The sequence below is a fragment of the Dipodomys merriami genome, unplaced genomic scaffold (genome assembly GCF_024711535.1).
Source record: "Dipodomys merriami isolate MVZ:Mamm:240054 unplaced genomic scaffold, mDipMer1.0.p SCAF_92, whole genome shotgun sequence".
NCBI lineage: Eukaryota > Metazoa > Chordata > Mammalia > Rodentia > Heteromyidae > Dipodomys > Dipodomys merriami.
Window position 1 is genome coordinate 3,430,629 of NW_027206535.1, and position 16,505 is coordinate 3,447,133.

General features: G+C 44.0%; 1 protein-coding gene across 1 annotated transcript in view; it reads right to left on the minus strand.

The window, feature by feature from the left end:
- Positions 1-16,505, minus strand: part of Nup210l (nucleoporin 210 like) — a 91,147-nt gene that overhangs the window by 6,921 nt on the left and 67,721 nt on the right. The window contains exons 26-34 of the mRNA XM_070013824.1: positions 16,417-16,497; positions 16,202-16,333; positions 14,556-14,714; positions 11,917-12,008; positions 11,004-11,178; positions 8,674-8,849; positions 6,786-7,003; positions 4,626-4,762; positions 2,038-2,164 (exon numbers count right to left, since the gene is read on the minus strand). Coding sequence (XP_069869925.1) covers positions 2,038-2,164; positions 4,626-4,762; positions 6,786-7,003; positions 8,674-8,849; positions 11,004-11,178; positions 11,917-12,008; positions 14,556-14,714; positions 16,202-16,333; positions 16,417-16,497 — 1,297 coding nt within the window. The remainder of the gene's footprint in view (positions 1-2,037; positions 2,165-4,625; positions 4,763-6,785; positions 7,004-8,673; positions 8,850-11,003; positions 11,179-11,916; positions 12,009-14,555; positions 14,715-16,201; positions 16,334-16,416; positions 16,498-16,505) is intronic.

The window sequence follows — 16,505 nt, forward strand, 5'->3', positions numbered from 1 at the left end:
AGTGTTTTTTGGTTTTTTTCCCCCAGTACTGGGGTTAGAACTGAGTGCCTTGTACTTGTTAGACAAGCACAAAGCTTTGGCCATGCCTCTTGCCCTTAATGTTTTAATTATTTTTGGGATAGGATCTGGAGTTTATGCCCAGGTTAGCTTGGACTACAATCCTCGTATACTTCTTACATAGCATTGCCACAAATGCCCAACTATTGGCTGAGATGGGACTCAGACTTTTTTGCTCTGTCTGGCATTGAACCTCTCTCCTTTTGATCTCTGCCTCCCTTACAGTCTGAACAACACATCTGAGCCACTTGAGATCCTTCTTCCTTGGACTTCCCAGTGCTGGATTACAGGAATATGCTACCATATCCAATTTTTTTTCTCCCAATTAAGCAGGGCAATAACAACTGAAGAGCAAAACATAAGCCAATGCTAAGCAAAATCTCAAACTCCAAAAAATCTCAACTCTAGAAAAAAGCCTTAAAATGATTTCCTAGGCCTTATCTTGGACTTAATACATCTCTGTATTTAAAAATCTATTAAAACCTGAAGAACAGGCTGGGATGGTGGCTCAGAGGTAGAGTGTTTGCCTTGCATGCATGAGGCCCTGGGTTCAATTCCTCAGCACCACATAAGCAGAAAAAGCTGGAAGTGGCGCTATGGCTTAAGTGGCAGAGGGCTAGCCTTGAGCTGAAGAGCTGAGGGACAGCGCCCAGGCCCAGAGTTCAGGCCTCATGACCGTGCCCCCCCCCCCCAAAAAAAAAAAAAACCGGGCTGGGAAGGTGGCTCAATGGTAAAGTGCTTGCCTTGCATGCATGAGGCCCTGGGTTCTATTCCTCAGCACCACATAAACAGAAAAAGCCAGAAGTGGCACTGGCTCAAGCGGTAGAGTGCTTGCCTTGAGCTGAAGAGCTGAGAGACAGCGCCTAGGCCCAGAGTTCAGGTCCACGACCGGCAAAAAAAAAAAAAAAAAACCCTGAAGATCTGCCAAACACTGGTGGCTTTGCCTGTAATCCTAGCTACTCAGGAGGCCAAGATATGAGGATTGCAGTTTAAAGCCAGCCTGTAAAAGTCTGTAAACTGGCAGTAGAGCTGCAGAGCAAGTGGTAATATGCTGGCCTTGAGCAAAAGAAGCTCAGGGACAATGCTCAGGCCCTGAGTTCAAGCTCCAGGACAGGCACAAAGATAACCACTGCTGCTGGGCACTGGTGGCTCAAGCCTGTAATCTTAGCTACTCAGGAGGCTGAGATCTGAGGATCACAGTTCAAAGCCAGCCCGGGCAGGAAAGTCTGTGAGACTCTTACCTCCAATAAACCACTAGAAAACCAGAAGTGGCGAAGTAGCGCTGTGGCTCAAGCAGTAGATTGCTCGCCGTGAGCTGAAGAGTACAGGGATAGTGCCCAGGCCCAGAGTTCAAGCCCCACGATGACAAAAAACAAAACAAAACAAAAAAACTGTTGCTAAGGGCCGGTATCTCATACCTGTGATCCTAGCTGCTCAAGGGGCTGATATCCAGAGGATCACAGTTTGAAGCCAGTTCACAAAACTTCAACCAGCAAATTTCAAGCCCGAGGACTGGCATAAAAAAAGAAAACTCCCACCTAATCTGTCTGGTGGTAAAGCTCTTTCCTAACATGCTTAAGGCTGTGGGTTTCATCCCCAGGATCACAAAAACTTCTGAGGCCTCTTATCACTCCGTGATTTATTCATCAAGAAGTAATCAGCCAATGCTGGTGGCTCATGCCCGTAATCCTACTCAGGAGGCTGAGATCTGGGGATCATGATTCAAAGCCCGCCTGGGCAGGAACATCCGTAACCACCAGAAAACTGGAAGTGGTGTTATGGCTCAAGTGATAGAGCATTCACGTTGAGCTGAAGAGCTCAGGGAAATGCCCAGGCCCAGAGTTATGCCCTGTGACCAACAACAACAAAAAAAGTACTCAATTTTAAAATTAAACATTTACATTATTAATCTAAAAAGGTAAATACTGAGAGAAGGGAAACATGGAGAAAATCATTTAGACTTATGAAGAGATTCCTGACCTTTGAGATTGACACCATTTCTGCCAGTGGTGATGAAGAGTTTGAATACAGTTGAATTAGGGGTATTGGTGAGATAAGTCTTGAGATCGTAACTAAGCATTAATCTTGATGATGCATTGACTATTACCTGTCAGAAAACCAAAAAAACGTTTTAAAAAAAGATTTGGTTCCCTTCCTCTCCACCCCTCATAACTTATGTTAACCAGAGCATCTGTTTAGTACATATGAGCTAACCTTTCTTAGGACCACATATATGAATACCACAAAGTTTGTTTACTTTTGGGAAGAAATATTTTCTTTTTTTTTTTGGGTCCGGTCGTGGGGCCTGGGCGCTCAAGGCTAGCGCTCTACCACTTGAGCCACAGCTCCACTTCTGGCTTTTTTCTTTTTGCTTATGTGGTGCTGAGGAATAGAACCCAGGACCTCATGCATGCAAGGCAAGCCCTCTACCACTGAGCCACCTTCCCAGCCCTGGGAAGAAATATTTTCTAGAAAGAAAATTTTATCCTAGCTACTCAGGAGGCTGAAATATGAGGATCACAGTTTGGAGATAGGCAGAAAAATTGGGGAGACTCTTGCCCCCAATTAACTAGCAAAATGCTGGAAGTGGAGGTAGCTCAAGTGGCAAGAGTGCTAGCCTTGAGAGAAAAATCAAAGTGTGAGTGCAAAACTTTGTTCAGTTCAAGCCCCATTACTGGCACACAAAAAAAGTCAAGACTTATCCATTCCTACTGTCATCTTCCATGAGTCCCTAGTTAAAATAACTGCAATAAAGTGTCCTTTGAAAACAACTGCGAGTTTATAAAGCTTTGTTGCTTGGTACCTCATGTAATCTCAATCTATTTTGAAATTCACAGGACTGCTTTTTAAAAAAAATACTGGTAGTATTCTGCCTGATATCACAGGTTGTATGTGTGTGTTCACGCTAGTACTGGTGCTTTAACTCAGAAGCTCCTGTTCTTTTTCTTTCTTTCTTTTTTTTTTGGGGGGTCCGGTCGTGGGGCCTGAACTCTGGGCCTGGGCGCTGTCCCTCAGCTCTTCAGCTCAAGGCTAGTGCTCTACCTCTTGAGCCACAGCGCCACTTCCGGCTTTTTTTTTTCCTGCTTATGTGGTGTTGAGGAATTGAACCCAGGGCCTCATGCATGCAAGGCAAGCGCTCTACCACTAAGCCACCTTCCCAGTCTCTTGAAGGCTCTTAAGTCCTCTTTTGTTGCTAAACTTTTACTTCTGTCAGCCCACTAAAACTATTCACAGTACTAGTCTCCATATTGCAAAAGTTATTATCTCTTTTCAACTTACTTTTCAATAGTATGTCAGGTGGCTGGTAACCCCTTTCTCCTTGAAATGTCTTTACTTGATTTCTAGAACACCTGTTTTTTTCTAGGAGAAAAACTAACTCCTTATCTCTTGATATTGGAGTGACCCATAGCTTAGTTCTTAAGACCTTTTAATCCTGCTTATTATTATTATTATTATTGTCAATTGTGGGGTTTGAACTCAGGCTGTCCCTGAGCCTCTTTGTGCTCAAGGATAGCTCTCTACTTTGAGTCACAGTGCCACTTTGTTTCTGAGTGAGTGGTTAATTGGAGCTAAGAGTCTCACAGGGGTGGCCGGGAAGGTGGCTCAGTGGTAGAGTGCTTGCCTTGCATGCCTGAGGCCCTGGGTTCGATTCCTCAGCACCACATAAGCAAAAAGAAAAAAAGCCGGAAGTGGCGCTGTGGCTCAAGTAGTAGAGCGCTAGCCTTGAGCTGAAGAGCTGAGGGACAGCGCCCAGGCCCAGAGTACAGGCCCCACAACCGGACCAAAAAAAAAGTCTCACAGGGACTTTCCTGCCTAGCCTACCTTTGAACTGTGATCCTCAGATATCAGCCTGGTGAGTAGCTAGGATTATAGGCTGAGTCAGCAGTCGCCAGCCCTCATGTTCTGGGGATGCAGCCTAGGCCCTTGCCTAAGTCAGGTAAGTACTACACGGAGTATCCTAGCTTCACTTTTTTGCTTTGATGGTGGTGGTGGTGGTGGCTGTATGGGTATGGTTGGGGGATCCAATCCAGGGCCTTGTGCATACTTCCCTCCTGGTCTACTATCCTATTTCATCTCTAGTACTGCAGTAGACTCCCAGATGTTTGTTTTTTTTTTTTGGGGTCCAGTCGTGGGGCCTGAACTCTGGGCCTGGGCGCTGTCCCTCAGCTCTTCAGCTCAAGGCTAGTGCTCTACCACTGGAGCCACAGCACCACTTCTGGCTTTTTGCTTATGTGGTGCTGAGGAATCGAACCCAGGGCCTCATGCATGCAAAGTAAGCACTCTACCACTGAGCCACCTTCCCAGCCCCCAGATGGTTTTTTGACGTATGCCTTTGCTTCTACTATCTAATATCAACCATTAGCCACAATGATTTCTTAAATCAGATTAGTCATTTTTCTGGTGAAGAATACTAAGCACTGTTAATGTTCTAATAAAGTTTGCTCACTGGCTTTGTATTTGTTATGTGAATGTATTTCACATCCTAAGATGTGTTTACTATGTGCATATTCCCAACACATGAAAATAGTAACCCTAGCCTCTTCAATATACTTGACTTGAAAATATACCTCTCTGTATGTTTTCACTACTCCTGGGATGTCATGAAAAATTGTTGCAGTTCCTGGGCTCCTGGCTATGCCTACTCCAGTGACAGTGTCTGTCTGTAGAATACTGTCAGCAGAGATCATCCATATCCCAGGCTCACCTAGGAAAAGCAGGAGAAAGCACTTGGATCTAACCTTATTCAAACTCCAAATCTGTAGACCAAGACCATATTATTTTCAAGAACTCAGAGATCTCTTCCCAGCAAGAACATCCAACTTGTTAGTTTGCATCAGGACGACAAAAATCTACCTGCTGACATTCAGCATCATGAAAAGAGCTACTTTATTAGAAAATGTAACTGTTCCTAGGAAAAAAAACAGATCATGTAGAGGATTTAATTTTTTTTTTTTCCTGGTCCTGAGGCTTGGATTTAGGGCCTGAGCACTGTCCCTGGGCCTGTTTGGCTCAAAGCTAATGTTCTACCATTTGAGCCACAGTGCCACTTTGCTTTTTCTGTTGTTGTTGGTCATGGGGGCTGAACTCTGACCCTGGGCACTGTTGCTCTGCTCTTCAGCTGAAGGTTAGCCTACCACTTGAGCCACAGCGCCTCTTCAGGCTTTTTTCTGCTTTTGTGGTGCTGAGGAATGGAACCCAGGTTCTCATGCATGCGAGGCAAGCACTCTGCCACTGAGCCAACTTCCCAGCCCCACTTTTGGCTTTTTTGAGTAGTTTATTGGCGATAAGAGTCTCATGGGACTTTTTTACCCAGGCTGACTTCAAACTGTAATCCTCAGATCTCAGCCTCCTGAGTTGCTAGGATAACAGGTGTGAACCACCGACGCCCAGCTCAGGACAATTTTTTTTTTTTTTTGGTTGGTCATGGGGCTTGAACTCTGGGCCTGGGCACTGTCCCTCAGCTCTTCAGCTCAAGCCTAGTGCTCTACCACTTGAGCCACAGCACCACTTCAGGTTTTCTGGTGTTTTATTGGAGGTAAGAGTCTCACAGAGTTTCCTGCCAGGGTTGGCTTTGAACCGTGATCCTCATATCTCAGCCATCTGAGTAGCTAGGATTATAGGTGTGAGCCACTGAAGGCCCAGCTCAGGATAAATTTAATGATTAAGTTTCATAGAGACCCTGCTAAGTACGACTGTGTCTTGACTTATTGACTGTTCCTGGGAGGAAGTCAGTGACAGCTGGTGGGAAGATTTGTTCATTTTAGTTGAACTCAAGGTCACAAAGGAATGCCAAGGATGGGTTAGATTACTCAGCTACAGGATTACTGATCCTAACCTGTGGCCCTTTTGCTTCTTCATCCAAAATGATATGTATTTGGGATGTGCTCTCAAATTCCAGAATGGAAGACTCAGGGACCATCCTTGCTACTGTAAAGATGCTTCACTGATAAGAGATTTATTTATTTATTTATTTATTTATTTATTTTTTGGGTCCAGTCATGGGGTCTGAACTCTGGGCCTGGGCGCTGTCCCTCAGCTCTTCAGCTCAAGGCTAGCACTCTACTACTTGAGCCACAGCACCACTTCCGGCTTTTTTCTTTTTGCTTATGTGGTGCTGAGGAATCGAACCCAGGGCCTCGGGCATGCAAGGCAAGCGCTCTACCACTGAGCTACCTTCCCAGCCCCTGATAAGAGATTTATGATCATAGGAACTGCTGGTTAAGTAAGCTCATTGGCTCTGGAGTACACACAGCAGTAAGTGCGTTCAAGGGAACTATTCCAGGATTGGAGTAGTTGGCGGCTCAATAGTACAGCTCCCTGTGTATTCAAGTTCAAAATATGTAATTGATGTCAACCTTAAGTTAAAAAGTCAAGCATGAGGCCCTGAGTTCAAGACCTAGTACCAGCACACACTCATAAAACAAAAAGAGCGCAGAATGAAGGAGAAAGCACATCCTATATTATCTGCTTTATATAATAGTGGGACTATGTGCTCAGTAGTGATAAGTTAACTAGCTGACTTCTAATTGGCTGTGGAGACAAGTAGTCTAGTCACTAAACAGTTATCAGTTAACAGGACTAAGTACTTAAACACTCACAAGCATTGAGTGTTGCTCATCAAGGCCTAGATTTTAGATAATTTAGAAGAAAAATTCTCTTAAGGATTAGTTGCCTTTGAGTCCTTAAAACTATGAATTGTGGTTTTGAGAAGGGGAAAGTATACAGACCATGCTGGTTGACAAGGTGAGTACTGAAGCAGATGACATCCCCAACAAAGGTAAGATTGGTGTCTGGTTCAATGGCATGTTCTACAGCAACAGGGATGTAATCTGCCATGCCTGGATGTCTCCGGTCCCAGAGCCCAACGAGGGTCACCCCTTTGTTCACGGCTTGGGCCATGTAAGTATAATTCCTGTTTCCTGGTCCAATAAGCAGCAAGTCATCTCTGAAATTAGACATGAAAGGTAGATATTTCTGACAGGAATGGCTGAAGCTGTAGCTCAATGATAGGGTGCTTGGCTGGTATGTACAAGCCTACTGAGTTCCTCTGTACTGCAAAATAGATACAAACAAGAATGTCTGTAAAGAGAAAATAGATAGGAAACAGTACTGGGAAGATCCCAGTACATTTTTTGTTGTTGGTTGTGGGACTTGAACTCTGGGCCTGGGTGCTGTCCCTCAGCTCTTCAGCTCAAGGATAGTACTCTACCACTTGAGTCACAGCACCACTTCTGGTTTTCTGGTGGTTTATTGGAGATAAGAGTCTCACAGACTTTCCTGCCTGGGCTGGCTTTGAACTGTGATCCTCAGATCTCAGCCTCCTGAGTAGCAAGGATTATAGGCGCCTGGCTAACACAATTTTTTTTGAATCAGATAACCTTTACCATTTTGAGCCACAATGCCACTTGAGTTTTCTGGTGGATAATTGGAGTTTCACGTACTTGCCTGCCCCATCTGACTTCAAACCATGATACTAATATTTCAGCCTTCTGAGTAGCTAGGATGACAGGCATGAACCACAAGCCACCCTTGAGTGACTTGATTTTGTTTTTTTTGGTCAGTCTTGGGGCTTGAACTCAGGGCCTGGGCACTTTTCCTGAGCTTTTTTTGCTCAAGGCTAGCACTCTACCTCTTGAGCCATAGTGCCACTTCCTGCTTTTTCTGTGTATGTAGTACTGAGGAATCGAATCCAGAGCTTCATGCATGCTAAGCAAGCACTCTACCACTAAGCCACATTTGCAGCCTGAGGATCTCAGTTTAAAGCTAATTTTGGCAGGAATGTCTGTGAGACTTTAATTAATGAGCAAAAAGCTGGAAGAGGAGCTGTGGTTCAAGTGGTAAAACTCTGGCCTTGGGCAAAAAAGCTCAGGGACAGTGCCCAGACCTTGAATGTAAGCCTTAGTACCAAAACACACACACACACACACACACACACACACACACACACACACACACACACACACACACACACACACACACACACACACACACACACACACACACACACACACACACACACACACACACACACACACACACACACACACACACGTGGTGCCATCATTATAGCTATACTGGGTATGGAGGTGGTATATAGTTGTACCACTCATCAGGAAGCTGAGGCAGGAAGAACACAAGTTCTAGGCCAATATGGACTACATAGTAAGTTTAAGACTGGCTTGTACTATATAGAAAGACTGTCACAAAAAAAAACAAAACAAAAGAAGTTGAGAGAATTCTTCAACAGAGAATAAGCAAGTATAGGCCGGGTCAGTATATTAATACATTAATATGTTCAGTAAGGCCACTCAGTTCTGAAGAAAACTGAGATTTCACCAGTAACACTAAAAACAATTTTTTTTTGAGACAGAACCTTGCTATGTATGTAGTCCAGGTTGGTCTTAGATTCATAGTCTTTCTGCATCTGCCTTTTAAGTTCTAGGATTACAGACATGTACCACCTGGTCCGCCCCATTTTTTTGTTTCAAAAGAAGAAATAAAGATTAGATTACAAGTTAGGAGTTTGAAAGAAATTTATTGAGGCCTCTAAATAATACTGGCCTAACTTGCAAGATTTCTATGACAGCGGAAACAGCATTTTTTTTACTTCCATACCTGTTCAGAGCCAGATAAAGCTGAGTATTGTGAGTGTGGAATTTTTCTCCAATGCTATTATAGAACTGAACAACGAAAGTGACAGACATGCCCAAGGGAAAGGCTGATAGGGTCCTTCCTTGGGTTGTATATAGTCTAGGGTAGCTGCTCATTCGGAGGTATGTCACTGGTGCTACCTGGGGGAGATAAATGTAGTACAGAGAAGGGTACATTGGAAAAGAACTCTTGGCATATTCTAAGATTTATAATCTGATAAATTGGAGTAGTATTCCTCTTCTGTAGAAGATAACATAGTGAAAAGATACAGCATAGGAATGTTTATTTACTTATTACTGGTACTAGCTACTTTTATGTATAGTCTTGGACCTTGAACTCAGGGTCTGAGTGCTGTCCCTAAGATTTTTTTCTCAAGGCTAACTTTCTACCACTAGAGCTATAGCTCCACTTCTGGCTTTTCCTGAGTAGTTTACTGGAGGTTAGAGTGTCATGGATTTTCCTGCCTGGACTGCCTTAGAAAAACAATCCTTAGATCTCAGCCTTCTGAGTAGCTAAGATTACAGATAAGCATGAGCCACTAGTGTCCCAGGAGCCTGGCTTTTTTTTTTTTTTTTGGTCAGGGCTAATTTTTTGGGAGTGGTGGTGGCTTGAACTCTGGGCTTGGGCGCTGTCCCTGAGCTCCTCAGCTCAAGGCAAGTGCTCTACCACTTGAACCCCAGTGCCACTTCCAGTTTTCAGGTGGTTAATTGGAGATAAGTCTCATGAACTTTCCTGCCTCGACTGGCTTTGAACCATGATCCTCAGATCTCAACCTCCTGAGTAGCTAGGGTTATAGGCTGAGCCATCAGTGCCCCGCTAATCCTGGCTATTTTTAGAACTGGGAAGTAAAGAGAACCTGAAAGTTTTTGAAGAAAATAGTTGACTATCAGATTTACTATGGGCCTGGGTGCTGGTGGCTTTCTAGCTCTTAACAAAGGAAATGGGCTGGGAATGCAGCTTTGCAGTAGAGTGCTTGCCTACCATGCATGAAGCCCTGGGTTCAATTCCTCAGTACCACATAAACAGAAAAGGCCGGTAGTGGTGCTGTGGCTCAAGCGCTAGAGCGCTAGCCTTGAGCACAAAAGCTTAGGGACAGCATCCAAGCCCATAGTTCAAGCCCCAAGACTGGCAAAAAATAAATAAATAAATAAATTTGATCTGGAACAAGTGGATTACAAATACTAGCTACTCAGAAAGCTGAGATCTGAGGGTCCTGGCTCAAAAACAGTCTAGGAAGAAAAATCTGAGAGACTCTTACCACTACTTAATTAGCAAAATGCCAGAAGTAAGGTATGGCTCAAGTAATAGAGCACCAGCCAAGAGCCAAAAAGCCAAATGAGGGGCTGGGAAGGTGGCTCAGTGGTAGAGTACTTGTCTTGCATGCATGAGGCCCTGGGTTCGATTCCTCAGGACCACATAAGCAGAAAAAGCGGAAGTGGTGTTGTGGCTCAAGTGGTAGAGTGCTAGCCTTGAGCTGAAAACTCAGAGACAAGCGCCCACAGTTCAGACCACACGACGGAAAAGCAAACAAAAAACCCAAATGAGTGCATGAGGCCTCGAGATCAAACCCCAGTACCAGGATGAAAAACAAAACAAAACAAAATCCAAGCAACAGCAGCAAAACACAAAGGAAACCTGTCCCTTAAAAGCCATCTTATTCCTTTTTGAGTTGGTTGTGTATGTGTGTGTGTGTGTGCTAGTACTGGGGCTTAAACTCAAGGCCTGGATACTGTCCTTTAGCTATCTTGCTGAAGGCTGGCACACTACTACTTGAGCCACAGCTCCACCTCTGGCTTTTTTGGTGGTTAACTAGAGGTAAAACTTTCAAAGACTTTTCGACCTGGGCTAGCTTCTAACCTCGATCCTAAGATCTCAGCCTCCTGAGTAGCTAGCATTACAGATGTGAACTACTGGCACTCCTTTTAGTTTTATTTGTGCTGTATTGTAGTGTACTGGGGATCAGACCTTGTGCATGCTAGGCAATCAATCTATCACTGAGCTTTGTAACTCCAGCTTATTTTGTTTATTTATTGCTGGTTCTGGAGCTTGAAATCAGAGCCTTGGCACTGTCCTTGAGCTTCTTTTACTCAAAGCTAGTACCCTATCACTTGAGCCACAGTTCTACTTCTGGCTTTTTTAAAGTGATTTATTGGTAATAAGAGTCTCACAGACTTTCCTGCCAGGGTTGACTTCAAACATGATCCTCAGATCTCAGCCTCCTGAATAGCTGGGATTACAGGTGTGAGCCACTAGCACCCGGTATCCCTTTTATTTGAGTAGATCCCTCAACTTACCTGTACCCCAGTGATGGTTGTTTGGTTGACTCCAAAAGGTTCTATGGAAGTGACTTCCAACACAGCAGTACCTGCAATGGAACCAGCTTTCAGGAGTCCTTCACCATCCTCTTCAATGACAGATGAGTTAGGAAAGCACCTGAGAACTCGGGAACTCACAAAGGCAGCCCCTTCCCTAGGAAACAAATGGAGCAAGTAGAACTCTTTTGGGGGCTGGGAAGGTGGCTCAGTGGTAGAGTGCTTGTCTTGCATGCATTAGGTCCTGACTTCAAGCCCCAGGCCAGGCGAGGGAAAAAAAAAAAAGGAATAAGCAGTGCTTAGGCACTAGTGGCTCCTGCTGTGTAAGAGGCTTTTATCAGATTTTAGCAAGATAACAGGTGTGAGCCAACAGCTGCCTGGTTCTATTTGCAATTTTTTTTTCTGCCAGTACTGGGGCTTGAACTCTGGGCCTGGGCACTGCCCCTGAGCTTCTTTTGCTCAAGGCTAGCACTCCACCACTTGAGCCACAGCGCCTCTTCTGGCTTTTTCTGTTTATATGGTACTTCATGTATGTTAGACAAGCACTCTACCACTAAGCTACATTCCCAGCCCTCTATTTGTAATTTTTTTTTTTTTTTTTGATCAGTCATGGGGCTTGAACTCTGAGCTTGGGCACTGTCCCTCAGCTCTTCAGCTCAAGGCGAGCGCTCTACCACTTGAGCTACAGCGCCACTTCCGGTTTTCTGGTGGTTTATTGGAGATAGGAGTCTCACTGTCTTTCCTGCCCGGGCTGGCTTTGAACCGCGATCCTCAGATCTCAGCCTCCTGAGTAGCTAGGATTACAGGCGTGAGCCACCAGCGCCCGGCTCTATTTGTAATTTTTAAAGAGACACTTCCAGTTAGAACTTTGCCCTTCCTTCTCCCTTTCCCTTACCTGTTGGTGTGGAGTTTGAGCTGAGAATTCATAGGCATTAGAATTTTCTCAGGTTGGCATTCTGGATAGAAAAGTTGGAGTTTTTCAAACACCTACAATAAAACAATGTTTTTCTCAGTTTAGAAAAGCCAGATTATGGCTTACTCACATGGACTTTAGTATAACTTGAAAATGATTAAATGCTAAATAAATGAAAACTATCAGGGATGGGCAATGTCCAGCCCTCAGACTATATAAAGCCAAGAAACCATTTGGTAGATGATGGGACACACACACAACACACACACACACACACACACACACACACACACACACACACACACACACACATACTTTTCATTGACTTGGTGTGGTTCCTCCCCTATGATAATTTGGTCCTTAATGATGTTTTAAATATTCAAAAGGTTCCCCACTCCTGCTAATATAAGTCAACAATATTTCTGACTTCTAATTAGTCTAAAATCCTGATCAAAATGGAGCAAGGATTTTAAGAATATATAGGTATTCAGAATATATAACCTAATATTAGCCCCACTTTTGATGGAAGGATTGGTCATATGCTAAGTTTTACACTTACTATACCCTGTATGTCATTTAGGAGTGAAATATTGTATTTTCTAATTTTAGATCTAGTAATCTGAAATAGAAAGTTGGGATTTACAATATTAAATTATCAAATACCAGGCACATGCCTATAATCCTAGCTACTCAGGAGTCTGAGATCTAAAGATCACAGTTCAAAGCCAGACTGGACAGGAAAGTCCCTGTGAGAGTCTTATCTCCAATTAATCACCAGAAAACCAGAAGTGGTACAGTGACTCAAAGTGGTAGAGCACTAGTCCTGAGTAAAAAAGCTCAGGGACTGGAAGTGGTGCTGTAGCTCAAGTGGTAGAGTGCTTGCCTTGAGCTGAAGAGCTGAGGGACAGCACCCAGGCCCAGAGTTCAAGCCCCACGACCGACAAAAAAAAAAAAAAAAGCTCAGGGACAGCACTTAGGACCTGAATTCAAGCCTCACAACTGACAAAAACAAATTATCAAGGGACATCATCCAGTTCTTTCACTTGCTAGTAAAGTGTCCTTTCCTCTTCCCTACAGTTAATTACAGAACCAAAACCAAAATAAAGGGAAGAGAGAAAAAGAAAAAAAAAAAAAAAGAAGTAGAAGAAAATCAGCCCCAGATTCAGAGCTAGGAAAATTAATTCGCCTCATAAAAATGGCAATTTGTCCTCTGAATTTTTTTCTTGTTGTTATTATTATTGTTATTTTCCTGGTTCTGGGCTTGGGCACTGTCCCTGGGCTCCTTTTGCTCAAGGAAAGTGATCTACCATTTGAGCTACAGAACCACTTCTGGATTTTTCTGTGATTTAATTGGAAATAAGGGATCTCAGGCTGGGAATGTGGCTTAGTGGTAGAGTGCTTGCCTAGCATGCAAGAAGCCCTGGGTTTGATATACAGGAAAAGCTGGAAGTGGCGCTGTGACTCAAATGGTAGAGTGCTAGCCTTGAGTAAAAGAAGCTCAAGACAGTGCCTGGGCCCTGAATTCAAGCCCCAGGACTGGTCAAAAGAGTCTCAAAGGCCTTTCCTGCCCAGTCTGGCTTTTTTTTTGGTCAGTTATAGGGCTTGAACTCTAGGCCTGGCACTGTCCCTCAGTTCTTCAGTTCAAGGTGAGCACTCTACCACTTGAGCCAGCACTACTTCTGATTTTCTGAGTGGTGTATTGGAGATAAGGGTCTCATGAACTTTCCTGCTCAGGCTGGCTGTGAATCTCGATCCTCAGATGTCAGCCCCTTGATTACAGGCATGAGTCACCCGTGCCTGGCCCCAGTCTGGCTTTGAACTGTCATCCTCAGATCTCAGCCTCCTGAATAGCTAGGATTACAGGTGCCTGGCTTCTTTTCTTTTGTTGGTACTAGTCCTGGAGCTTGAACTCAGGGACTGGGTACTGTCCCTGAAGTTTTTTGGCTCAAGACTAGCACTCTACCACTTGAGCCACAGTTCTATAGCTTTTTAGGTACTTTACTGGACATAAGAGTCACTGACTTTCTTGACCAGGCTGTATTTGAATTGTGATCCTCAGATCTCAGCCTCCTGAGTAGCTAGGATCACAAGTGTGAATCATTAGCACCTGGTATGTGTTCTGAATTCTAAAAGCAATTATCAACCATTGAGCTAAGTTTCAAGAATATATACAGTAACTGTTCATACACTTATGCTTTTCCCAAAGTTAGGATTGTATTTCATGCTACTGGTGAATATATCCAAATGGCTATATTATAATGTATTAAGAGAAGCTCAAAATAAATCCTTCCCATTATTCATAATGTAGTGTAGGAGGTGGAAGGAGAGCAAGAATAACACAGATCTAAGAACATAAACCCAGTCTTGGACTGCCTGCAGACTAAGCTCTTCATAGATGTTAGGAAAATGTGATTTTCTTCTCTTTGATATACAAGATTTGATGTTTGGGGCTGGGAAGGTGGTTCAATGACAGAGTGCTTGCCTTGCATGCATGAGGCCCTGGGTTCAATTCCTCAGCACCACATAAGCAGAAAAAGCTGGAAGTGGCGCTGTGGTTCAAGCGTTAGAGCGCTAGCCTTGAGCTGAAGAGCCGAGAGACAGCGCTCAGGCCCAGAGCTTACCAGAATCTGAACTTCATCAGATAGTTCTAACACGTTTCCCTCAAATTGCCCCAAGGAACTGTTAATGCAGTGAACTGTGACTTTAATACTGGTTCTGCCAGCTGCTTTTGTGTGGACAACCATGGCAAAATTATTCTCCACTGGAAGCTGCAGAAAAACCTAGATGGCAAAAGGACAGATTAAAAAATATTCATAAATAAACACTGTGGTTTTCCTTTTTTGTTGTACCAATAAGGAAAGATATGTTGTTGATAGCTATCTAGAACTTCCTTCCTTCCTTCCTTCCTTCCCTCCCTCCTTTCCTTTTCCTTTTCTTTTCCCCTTTCCTTTCCTTCCCCTTCCCCTCCCTATTTTTTCCCCTTCCCCTTCTTCTTCCCTTCCCTTTCCTTTTTCTGTGGTACTAGATATTGAACCCAAGGCCTCAAGTGTTCTACTCTTTTTTTGTCGGTCATGGGGCTTGAACTCTGGGCCTGGGCGCTGTCCCTCAGCTCTTCAGCTCAAGGCGAGCGTACAGCGCCACTTCTGGTTGTCTGGTGGTTTATTGGAGATAGGAGTCTCACAGTCTCTCCTGCCCGGGCTGGCTTTGAACTGCAATCCTCAGATCTCAGCCTCCTGAGTAGCTAGGATTACAGGCGTGAGCCACCAGCGCCCGGCAAGTGTTCTACTCTTGAGCTATGTCATTAGCCCACTGTTTTGTTGTTGTTTTTGGTCATGGGGCTTGAACTCTGGGCCTGGGCTCTGTCACTCAGCTCTTCAGCTCAAGGCTAGTGCTCTACCACTTAAGCCACAGAGCCACTTCTGGTTTCCTGATGGTTAATTGGGCTTTCCTGCCAGGGCTGGCTTGAATTGCGATCCTCAGATCTCAGCCTCCTGAGTAGCCAGGATTACAGGTGTGAGCCACCAGCACCCGGCATAAAGTCCTTTTCATAGCCTATTTCTGCTTCTTCTCCTCTCATCTTTCCTGTCCTCTCTTCTTTTTTTCTTTCCTGTTGCCCATTTCATCAACCAATTACCCTATGCCTGGGCTTCGTGCTGGTGGCTCATGCCTATAATCCTAGCTACTCAGGAGGCTGAGATCTGAGGATCGTGGTTCAAAGCCAGCCCAGGCAGGAAACTCTGTGAGACTCTTATCTCCAATTAGGCACCAGGAAACTGGAAATGGCGCTGTTGCTCAAGTGGTAGAGTGCTTGCCTTGAACTGAAGAGCTCAGGGTCAGCGCCCAGGCCCAGAGTTCAAGCCCCATGACTGACAAAAAAAAAAAAAGAAAGTCATATTGGGTATGTAATACCAAGTACTGGTATTACAGTAATGTATCACCATAACTAGCTCCATCATCCTTTTTGTTGATGTCAACTGCCCATCATGCAGTACAAACATGATTATGAATATTAAATTTTTGTTCAAACATGTTAAATATATAATTACATGCTACATAATTAAACATAAACAGATTAAAAATAATAGTGTCATCTGAGTGCTTGAATTTGGATTCTTCATATGATTTTCAAGTTTCCAGAGTTTGAACAAGAAAAAAAGAGATAAGTAATAATATTGTAAGGAAGGAGCCAAACAGTCTAAAACTTACAATAAAATAAAATAAACTTAATATCAAAATCCCTAAACTGATAGAATGAATCAATTCACACCTCTGAATGCCTGGGCACTAGATCCAACACATCTCTTTTGCTCATGGACCAATGGAATGTGAGCCCAGGGTTGGCATTGCTGAAGGAAAAGGGGGTCTGAGTACTGGTCACTCCCATGACATAAACGGGCATCTAAAAAGAAAAAAAAATATATGTATCTTCTGTTCACCTGTTATTATCAGAATGAGGAACTAGATCACAGCCACCATACTGACCTCAGTGGCTGTGATGAGTCGAGTTGCAGCTGCAAGGATCCTAACAGCCCGTAGCTGAACAACCTCAATTTGCACTTCATCCTGTTCAT